The following is an 11354-nucleotide window of genomic DNA, read 5'->3' on the forward strand; positions in this document are numbered from 1 at the left end:
TTGTGTCACCCTCACCACAGACGCATTCGTTTTCCTACCCAACGACCGTCTCGTTCGAGGGACACGATTGTTAAAGCGCAAGTTCGGACTTAACTTGGGGCTTACACAGGATGAACTAGATCTTTACACATTAGTATAAATTCCTCCAGTATGATAAGTCGTCATTAGGCGCTACGGGCACCAACCCCTTAGCGCGCAGCACTAACCTGCGAAATGAAAAGCCGCAAAACCACGAGAAAAACGATTATATTCAAAAGGACTTAGGCCTTGACGAGTGGCTGTATTGCTCTGAGGTTCTTCGCATGCGGAATATTCTGATGGTATAAATGATGAGAATGAGTGCACACCTACCATGCTCTGCAACATTTCTTGCGTAACCGGATCTAGCTCGGCACCAATGGTGTCGAAATGTGAAATCTCTGGCTGATAATTGTCGCGCCTTTCACGTTCTTCCTCCTGCATTTTCACGCTAATACCTCGCACATTCCCGGTTTCCAAACGCTTCATCAGATGCGTAACGTATCCCGCAATTTTGTTTCTCAGTCGTTTGGAGTTGATACAGGCGATATCTTGACAAACTTTCTTATTTGTATGAAAATCACGGGTAAGTCGGCCGTAGAACCGTTCAATGATGAACCGGGAAGCCTTTTTGACAGTTTTTGTGCGCACTCGACCCTATAAACGGTCAGATAATCATGTGAGAAAGAGGCAGACGGGCTACCATTTTGCACGCCGACCTTGACGAATAAGCCGCCAACAATAAGTGGTCGGTTAAAACGACTATGTAGACTCAGTTTAACGGCATGTTATCTTTTCGAGCACTGGGGCCTAAGAGAGTGGGGCTTATTCACTCATCTCTGTTCCAATGGCTGTGGCTTCAAGCGCTGGAAGCTCTTGGTGCTTGTTTTAGCCGGTCAGTCATGGTAGGCTTTGAATATTTCACAGGTTTTCGCAAGTTTTACTGAACCGATGCCCTGTTTGATGATCCTTGAAAACCCGAACCTTTCGAATGAGTTTCTCGTGCCCCACTTCATGAAGTAAACAAGTAACCTGAAAGTCACTGCGGATGGTTGACATCTATTCGCCGTCAGAACAACGCCAAGGAGGAAAGGCCGGAAGGATTTCCTGTGGTTGCGAAGGTGAAACGGGGCGGGTGGTATGTCGGTTATTGTCACCAGGACGAATAGTAGATGTACAGGGTGTGAGCCTGAACCAACGGGATGGCTCGGTGATTATAGCGTGAATTCACTAGCTAGGGATCCGCGTTTTTGGCTATACCTCTGCATCTAGACGTCCCCTTACTACCATTATTCCAGCTCTCGAGCTTACTTCAGACGGCATAGCAGCGAGACACCAGAAGCACGTTATGGCTGAACGATTTGTGTGAAACTTACCCAGATCTCGACAAAGATCCTTAAGCGATGGCCCATTAGGATGGTTAACGGCTAGGAAGCGGAATTCTCTGAACACCAATTCACGTTGCGTGATTGAAAAGGTAAGGGAAACGTCTTAAGGGGTACGTCTTAAAGGAATTAGCAGCACTGAGGTGTGCGGAGCAGATCAAGACCTAAAACGCCAATAACACAAGGTCACTTCCATCCGGGGGTGGTGTGGAGGCTGACGAGAGGTGGCATGGAAATTTACAGCGAATTTAAGAATAAAGTGTTGGTGCAAAACGTTACTGCATGTGAATAAACTTAAATGTGGGATGAATATCAAGCGAATGTGAGTAGGAAGGCATTGTTGATAGGGCACTGAGCGTTTCTAGCAGCACGCCTACAGGAGGCTTCGTCGAATTTGGAATAAATCATGAAGTCTAAAACCATTCAGTATGAAGTGTCTGGGGTTCCACGAAACGGACTGGTCAAACTAATAGAGTTGTTTGGAATGCAAGGCACCACCGTACGAAAGAAACTCCGTTAGGAAGACAAACTTGTTGAGATGGAGCACGACAAACACCCGCCTACTGGAAGGATTTCTCGAGTGTTCGTGCCTCTATTATAATTTTAGGTGTCGACACGCTACATTTTGTGATGAGTAATCATTTCCTTAATCGGTTAATTTTAATTTAATGGACCAAGAATGATTTTCTTGGAGATACGATATGTAAGCCTAAATATAAACAAGACTATGCTGGCTCGTTTTGATGCAGCGGACGTTTTTCAGCCGGGAGTGGTTAGCAAAGTTTTTTAGGATTTTACAGGGGGTTTAGAAGACATTTTCTACAAGTTGGGCGTGCTTAACCGTCACCGCTGGCCGGTGTCGCTCTCACAGCGGCTTGTACTATGATTATGTGGTCCACAACGGCGGGCCGAACCGTGTGCGGAAGGCAAAATGCGGGGAAGTGAGTAGCTTGCATTTGCGAACAATAATATCGTAGTACATGATGTGAGTCAGCTGGGGACTGGTAGATATCTGCTGCTTCACAGTAGTGCGAACTCTAAGTCATTTTACGACCGTTTACCGGCAACCAGACAGGTAAGCGACGACAAATTTAGGGGCTACCATCCGTCGCTGCCATACCAAGCGCCTCCATCGGGAGCGTAGCGGTTCACCTTGTATAATTTGACAATGGCTTGTCGCAATAAGCATATGGAGTTGCATATCAAAGATCCCGTTCTTTTTATCAAACCCGCTCTTATAGGCAACGGGTTTGTGTGAAATGGGATCTGTCGGTATTCGGTTGTGAGTCTGGTCACGCCATCAACCAGAAGGACAATGACTGTCAGTTTGGCAACATCTTGCCAGGTGTAATGCCATGTTCAGGAGTTCGGGACGTTTTGAATGCTAGTGCTTTACACTAAAAAGCGCCTCATGTGGCCGACCGGCCGAAGTAACCTTCCGAACACGGATATAATCTGTACACCCTGTTAATTACGGATAGCGAGGGCACCGGTCTGACCCCTGTTGCACCAATTTATAAGGAGCAGATAAGTTGCTCCACTGCGCAGTTTGGTTCGCGTGTTGTGAAGTCTTTTGCCACGGATGGACAAAACATGTTGCCTTTAATTCAGAAACTGTTTTGTTTTTTCATGCGTTAAGGACTGCGAAGCAGCAGGCAGCGTCGAAATAGTTTTCTGGCTCCCTGTCCCATAAAAATTGCACACTGCATGTTTACGCAGAGTGATAATCACTGGTTCAGGTTCCATGACCGGTTCACGTTCTTGAGCGCACGGATGGTAGTCCTGTGTTATTCTTCTCAGCATGCTAGAAGTAGGCTGTCCTCAAAGTGTGACTTATGCACAGTCAAGGGCCATTTACCTTAACAACGGGGAGCACTTTTTGAAAACACACTTTCGGCTTGCAGAGCACACGCATCATTTTTATAGCCTTGGGTACGGCACTTGGGGTTGCTGTTCTCCGTGAGAGCCTTAATCTAGGATTTTTCTGTTCAAGGCGCCGGTCAGGCTTGTGGAGTTCTAATATCCTACTTGTTACGATGACTTCGATGTTGTTCTTCTGGCTGGATGTGCACCAAAAGGTGCAAGAGTTGTATTGAGATTGGTTGCAGCTTTTCTTTAATCACTTATGCCATAATTATGCAAGTATATTTATAAATTCTAATTACGGTCTATAGGTGACTCCTTGGAGAACAGTTCTACAAGTAGAGCGAAACTCCCGCCTGCGAACCTGCACTTGAGGGGCCACTTAATAACTGACCCCGTGGAGATTCTGTGACTGGATGTTACGAGGCACTAAAGACTGTCTCAGCGAGAGCTATCCACACCGGCGTTCAGCCGACCGAAGATATACAGCTTTGTTCAAACAGTGGTCAGAAGGTTGCGGGGTGTGCACCATCCCTTATGCCAAATAAGAAAGAAACGGCTGCTGCAAAAGCCCATTTGTTTTCCTGCATAGGTTAGCTTCACCCGCAGGATAAAAGTTTGATTGAAAAAGACAAACGACAAACTATACAAATCAAGATCAGAATATTTAGATGTGAGGACCATTCAGATTAAGAATACGTGATAACGTATCCTTGGTTCGGAGGCCCTCACAAGCAAACTTTGCATGTAAACGCGGAGTGGCAAAACTATCTTTCATACACTAGTCCAAATCCAGCGTTCTGCATCGGCAACTGGAAAACCTGAACCTGTTGCGGATAGCTCGCCGATCATAAACAGTTTTCTAGAAACGTCGCTACCACAAGAAGGCGCATAGACAAATGAAATGTCTCCGTGCGGACGACTTGACCATACAATCCGCTCTTGATAGTTTACATGGAGCAGCTCACACAGTTCTACAATGTAGTCCATTCAGGCTCTTCTGTGTGTGAGAAACTAGAAAATCCACATGTTCTTTTCGATGAAGATTCGTTTTCAATAAGTATGATTTACGCTCAGCTTTATTCGTGGAGTAAGAGCAGCGGCATCTGAAAGCAAACAAGACGAACCATCAGCCGCGAGTCAGAATTTGGACCACCTGCTTATGGACTTCGTGATTGTGTGCTGATACGTCCGGAAAGAACTTGAGGAATGTTGCCAAATGTTGGAAGTTTTATTCAGACTGCCTTCACTTCCGTGCCTCATGCACTGAGCAATTTGTGGAGCTTCAAGGAAAATCAAACTTGAATCCTTAAGGCAACATAGAATCGCTCCGCTATGATAGTCATTATTTGTGCTTAATCTGGAACTGCTACCTGTGCTTGTAACGCCTGGCGCTTAAACCTCCAAGATGGGCTGGCAGTGCATTCGGGAGGTCTATTTGTGCATTGAAGACTTTAGTCACTGAAACCATATACGGGTCCATCGCGATGAACAGACAAGGGCTAGTTCTCTGATGGTGTTCTCCTGCAGATAGGGACTGCTGTTGGCTGGTGAATGTGGTCATAAATAAACAGGGATTAGAACTTTGACCGATGCATCTTCCAGGGGTTAGAGGGTCAAGTAACTCTGAATTAGGTAGCAGAATAACATGTAGCAGTAAAAAGATCAGGTTTTGTGCCTCATCCTTCCCGTTTTGACTAGTTGAAATTTCAATGATAGGAACATAAGAAATCGATGCCGAGTTGAATCATGGTTTGCGGCTGACTTATCATTGAGTTGTTACCCGACCCCATCTGTGAAACAATTACATGTTGATGCATCCACTTTACTACCTACTGCTGTTCAACAGCGCCAGCTTTTGATGTACACCATAGTCCATTTTGGCCACAAATGATTGTGTCGGAGAGTGGAAGGGTTGGAGGGGGCTCGTCAACATTGAAATGTTGTTACAAATGATGTTACAAAAGTTGCAGTCACTTCTTCAGTTTATTATGTTCTCAGTCTCCTGCGACGAATATTAGCTAATGTTCGTCGGACGACAGATAACCCATTTATGTTCGCAAATTGTTCAGTTAAATAAAAAAACCCTAACAAAGCATCTCAGAAATACGAAGTAGTTTCATCAGACATGAAAATCCATACTCTGCCCGGTCTATTATGTCAACAAACACCCAACTCCAGACTATAACCAGGCTATTGATGCATCCATCGAAGCTAACTGGCCCGGATCCTAAGTGGTCAATTCCTTGAAAAGGGTAAGCCAACTCCTCGGACTAGAGAGCTACGTCAAATTCAACAGCGCGTACTGGCTAGCGGCTGGATATTCACTCAAACTTCTTGGACTGTAGTGAGAAGGGTTGCTATTCCTATTCAAATTGCCGTTGCTTGACTAGGCGCTATGGTCTCGGAAGTACAGTACAGTCTACATAGATAACAGAGAATATAAGAGTAGCAGCTTGGTGGTTTTATTGTTAATTAATTTTCACAATGAGGCTGCAAGGAAGGGACGAGAGAAGGCTGCAGATGAAAGTGGTAATGTGTAATCAGGCGCTTTTCTTGGTGCTCGAAGGGCGTGTAGACGTTTTGAACTTCTGAGTTTGCGTGTAAAATGAAGACGCAGGGAATTCATCGGTAACAATCGAGAATGGAAGGAGACGTCAGAAATCACACACTTATTTTTTGACCCTGCCTCAATCATCAAGTGGGAAAATTCGCGTGTAAACTGTGGTTAACATAATGCTTGTGGAGTAACTCTACGCTTTTATGGAGCGAAAAGTCACGTGCATTACCTTCTAATCTGGAAAACTTCATGCATCAGGCCTATGCACACCTAACAGCTAGGTAGAAAGAACCGTACGTATAATAATTAACACCATAGAAGCCAGTTTGGTGGTTCTTAGCTTGGATACGTTGAAAAAACCCAGAGCCTTCGGAGCAAGCTTTAGTGTCAGAACCGCTGAGTATTATTGAATGTGTCTAGACATGGAGGTTCATCTGTTGTTATTAGCGTTAACAACAGCCGTGTCTTGGCAAGCTTACTACGATCCACTGTAGGCGATTCACGCTCAAACGACCTATATCCCTAGTTCCTGTAATTTGATTTTCCCCAATGTGGGCCACAACAGTGCCAGAAATTGAGTTGGATGTGATATGATGAGATTTTTAATTTATTGTAGAAAGAAAGAGCATGAGGGCTGATTCTGGGTTCCTATGACAATGGATTGTATGGGGACGGCAAGCAGTTGGATGAATCGCTTTGACGCGACCACACTAAACGATTCGCTCGTGAAGATTGCCCTTTGACAGTTCTTACAAATGGCCCTACATGAAGGTGTGTTGAAATTTTGGTGGGGAGGAATGGCGACCACACTAAACGATTCGCTCGTGAAGATTGCCCTTTGACAGTTCTTACAAATGGCCCTACATGAAGGTGTGTTGAAATTTTGGTGGGGTGTGGAGGAATGGTAGCCGATGAGGGTAGCAAATTCAGCAGTCAAAGTGCCGTTAGAGGGAAGAACGGTGGAGTTTATGGTTCAAGAATGGAGGGGGGCACCAGTGGGCGAGTATTTGGAAGTGTTGATTAGCGAGAAGCCAGTTTAGCAGTGCTGTGTTTGCGGCTTTCAGCAATACATTTCACAGTGAACAAATTAGGCCGGCTGGGTGGTGTCGAGTTTTTATCATAGTCGTTTTCATTTCCGTATATCGAATGTATATTTGCAAACTATTAACGGAACGAGAGCAATTTAGGAAGGGCAAAAAGTAACAGTAGCTGGCATCTGGGGCTGGGTCGTTGGTGCTCCCTTTTAGGCAATTCTATGCGAACCAAGAAATCGCTCTGCCAATTTAGCGATGAAGAACACGGTCATTTTAAGGCAAACAAGTGCCAGAAGCACCAGTTTTAGGGATCCGGCAGTTTTAGACACAAGGTTGGTACGGCTTTTTGGAAATTGCTGAGGGCTAGAGAAGCACGGGGCAAGAGCAGGGAGACTTACAAATTCATGGTATATCTACAAGGATGTTCAAAACCATAATTTGCATTTTGGTTTTGCTGTTGATTAGATAATGGGGCGAACACTGTAAGGTCCCTGAAAACCCGATTTTCAAGTTTCCGATGGGCTTGGCAACCCGGAGTATGCAGACAACATTATTCTCGTTTTGAAAGGAGGAAGGAAGTGCCGAAATAAATGGAGGTGACAACCGAGGTCATCTGGTCCTTCGGCGAGTGCTTCACGCTCAAATGATGCAAAGTAGTGCTGCAAGACGTATCGTGCTTGGACGTGCCCCTGAAAAGCATCGAGTGACGTCGGAGAATGTAAAACACTTAATGCATCCTTGAATTTTTATTTATTTGGAAATTAGTGTGACTGACAACTGGACGACACTACGGGATCCCGAAGGTTAAACTAACGTTCACCAACATGCGCCACTTGTGGCACCTGAGAAGCATATCACTGAATCCCGAAGGGCACATTACAAGGTGTATCATTTTCCAGAAGCGAGATCTGGCTACTTCGTGCGGTGGATCTAAGACAACTTCAGGTCTTTGACCGCCGATATATAGCTAGGAGTCGGTATGGATAGAGTCGGCTGGAGTAGGGGAATTTGCAGTGAGGTGCTCGGGAAGCGGGTGCTTGTGAAGGTAGTGGTGACTTTCCTCATGGAGTGCACCCACCGCCAGGCCGTTGTTTATGCATGTCGGGTTGCCGCCCACTGATTTATTTGGTGTTTTACTTGTCCAATTTAGTATCGTGGGGTCCTAGAGGGGGTATGATAGAAGAGAATGAAGAACATTATGGAGAGTTCGGCGTCCGATCGCCCTCCAGGATAGCGTATACCCGCTCCCCACCTTGTTTTACTGGAGAAGCTGAGCGGTATGGCCCGAAGCCATTGGTATTAATGATGTCAGTTTCTACCAAGATTGCCTGTCAGAGTTGAAGGTGTGTAAACCCTGAATGTTTGTTGCAGTCTAAACCGAGATCACCCTTCCCATCGACTTTCCATTGCAAGTGTTTATTGAAACAAGCTGAAATTTTGCAAGACAGTGGGGCACAAGTACACTTTTCTAGTAGCGCTGGAATTGAAAGCAATAGTATCGAGTATTTTTCTGGCAGTCGGTCCTCTTTATCTTGTGGGTCTAACTTTCTCGGTTTGATCTTCGAAATTTCGATCCACGTTACCTACTTTCATCACCATCATTTTGCCGCTACGCATATGCGTACCTTTTGACGGAGCACACTGTTAGGGGTAGCAATTAGGATAGTTTGGAATGGATGAGATATGTGTTGAGCATGTCTTGTTTTTCGAAGACTGCCGCTTTTCGTTCATTTCCCCTTGTCACTTCGTGATGGAGACAATCTTATATGCTCGAACGCTCCATGGTTTACGAATATATCGGTGTTTATAATGGTAAAAATCTAATAATGTTTCTACATCTCTTTCATTGGGAGCTTGAGGTTAGGTACTGGAACGTATGCATTTGACCACAAGGCCTTTGCTTTGAGGTCGTCCTGAATGCACGTTTCCTGATTTTGGGCTTCCTCGGTCCTGTTACGTCTGAACGGCTGTACTATCAACAAATCATGCTCAAAATACGCAGATTGCTGACACTAAACATCTGCATCAGTAAGTTTGATCAGGTAAAAGCAATAAGCCTTCCAACGCCAACTTAAGGGTGAACAGTTCACTTTGGAGGGTGAAAGCTTAGCACCTGGCCATTTTGCGCCGGCCAGCGTAAAGCACGCTCTTCTCCTACGAGATGCCAAGAGTAATGTTCACTGATATCTTATAAAGAGGATGTGCTGATTAAGCTCTACCACTTCAGAGTTTGGTGAAAAATAGCGCGTTTAAAGGGGCATATGACGCTTCTGAATGACTTCATCGTGCAACGCACAAAGAAGCTTACATGAAATTCGAGGTATTCAGAATATGCTACACTGATTCAATATACAAAAGCAAGACAACATCACTACTTCAAAAATCCTTACACTGATTCAATATACAAAAGCAAGACATCACTACTTCACAAATCCTTCTTAGTGTCGCTGCGTTGAATTTGCCACAGAGACGATAATGGAATGTCAATGCGGAGGACTTTTCATTTGTCTGCTTTTCTCCTTCGGACGACCTACACCGGCCGGAGACCGCAGATGAGCCACTGTAGCCATTCGGTTCGCTGCAACACCTGCCGCAGGGTTCGGTGTGCCAATATATTGAGTGGGCATCGGCGAACATGCAGAGACACCCCCGCCAAGTTGAGCCGGTATTCCACTCGACATAGCAGTGGGCATATTTCATCGTGGTTGCGAGCTCATGACAGCACTCGTAGGATGTTAATAACGCTATGCTCGCGGAAACACCGTAGATCGGAACTAACCCAGAGCAGCCGCGTGTGCGGCGGCGGCAGGCACCATCTGTGTAGCATGACTTTTGTTTTGAGCCGGGCGCCTGAGCTGATCCAGCTCCCATGATGTTCACTGGGGAAGAGGAATAGTTTAGGGGGTGAGGCTCTCTGAATGTCGCGCAGACACTCATGCGCTCCTCGAAGACGTCGTTTTGAAAACTTTGTCGCCTTGACGTAACGATTCGGCGGCTGCCAGGGCAAAGGAATCCGACTGTGACGGTTGTCAGACGGTCCTGCCTTGACAGTTACTTCAACATCAGTTGTCCATCAACCCTAAAAATGGTTTATGGTTGGTCACCTCTAACTTTTTATGTACTTGTAGACCAGCATGTCAATCTTCAGTTTTGGACAGTTTTGTAGCGATTCACGGCTTCGCGGTGCGTACAACATTCATTTATATTTTTATGAACAGCAAGCTAGTCTGGTCGCGATTACTCTTCGTCCATCCACGTGCGTTATCAGGGGTCTCATGAACGGCAAAGCCAGCGTCAACGCATGATGCGACTTTGAAAGAGGTGAATGTCTACGGATACCTATGGCAAACCCAACCACCCTGTCGTGAGTTCTCCTTAGGGTATTTTCGTAGCCGCTTCGTATAGAGCCATTGTGCGGTCCTTCAATAGTGGTCCGAAAACGTCTGGAATATCATCACTTTTCTCTTACTGGTTTCCACACGGCTGATCACAGTTTACAACGCAATCACTTGTAGACTACCACCTATCAATTCCGCCATCCGGCATTTAATTTTTTCGAAGGTGGACACTTTGAGCTGCGTGGACATTTCCTTCGAAGCAAGGCACGAAAGCGCTCCAGTGGGTTCGACTCTTTGGGTGAAATCCACCACTGTGTTACAGTTAAAGAGTCGACGTAATCGATAACGCTTAAAGAGTAACGCGATAAGTTTTCCGTAGTGTATTGCAAGATCAGCGTGCGATTTGTTTACAGATAAAGCGAATGGATATTTGCGATTTTCGCGGGACACTTTATCGGCTTCGGCAATAAAACAGTGTTCGTAAGTTTTCCTTCTGGGAGCGTCACATTCATAATAAGAGGCTGCAAGCACGTTTTTTAGGTTGTGAAATTCTAAGGCGGGAAATGACACCAGAGCCTGACTTTGGGGTGTATAAATCAAACAAAGATTTGTACTCCTCTGGTCAAAAACGGCATGGCTACCGGCGAAGAGAAACTACCAAGCTTGGCGCAAGGCTGACGGTATGTAATAGATTCCTCCAGATCTTGCTGTCTCCAGGCCTCATTTCCGCATTTCATCTTAGATGACTTCAACAGAAGTCCTGATCAGCTGGTTGATCAGTGACCGTCAGACCGTGTGGCTGTACAGTTTTTGTATACAAAAATTGTACTTTCTACATTCGGAGCTGACTTTTTTGGAATAAAGTACAGTAAGTGTAGATTTCCAGAGTAATGAACTGGACCACCGCCAGGGCTCGCCAGTAGGAATTGTGATCCAATAGAACTTCGCTAGGAGTTGATAGGCTGTGTGGAAATGAAGCGTGATTGTGCTCCAAAGTCTGGGTAAGGGCGGCACGAAGAATAGGGTGTGCCAGGGCAAATATTCAAATAACGCGCGAGCGAACTTTCGGAATCTCTGTGGGTGTTCGGGCAAGGTGGGTTCCGCCCGTCCAACAAGCCATAAACTAGCACACAGTCGAAATCTTACCAATCACTGA

At 45.6% G+C, this 11354-nt stretch overlaps 1 protein-coding gene across 1 annotated transcript; it reads right to left on the bottom strand.

The window, feature by feature from the left end:
• Window positions 1-260: 260 nt before the first annotated feature.
• On the bottom strand, window positions 261-9553 carry T265_04276 (hypothetical protein; the record flags this gene model as incomplete). The annotated part of the gene is made up of 3 exons (XM_009168975.1): window positions 261-314; window positions 352-675; window positions 9395-9553. The coding sequence occupies 3 exons, from the start codon at window positions 9551-9553 to the stop codon at window positions 261-263; spliced, it is 537 nt and encodes a 178-aa protein (XP_009167239.1).
• Window positions 9554-11354: the final 1801 nt, after the last annotated feature.

The sequence above is a fragment of the Opisthorchis viverrini genome (genome assembly GCF_000715545.1).
Source record: "Opisthorchis viverrini unplaced genomic scaffold opera_v5_69, whole genome shotgun sequence".
Classification (NCBI taxonomy): Eukaryota; Metazoa; Platyhelminthes; class Trematoda; order Opisthorchiida; family Opisthorchiidae; genus Opisthorchis; species Opisthorchis viverrini.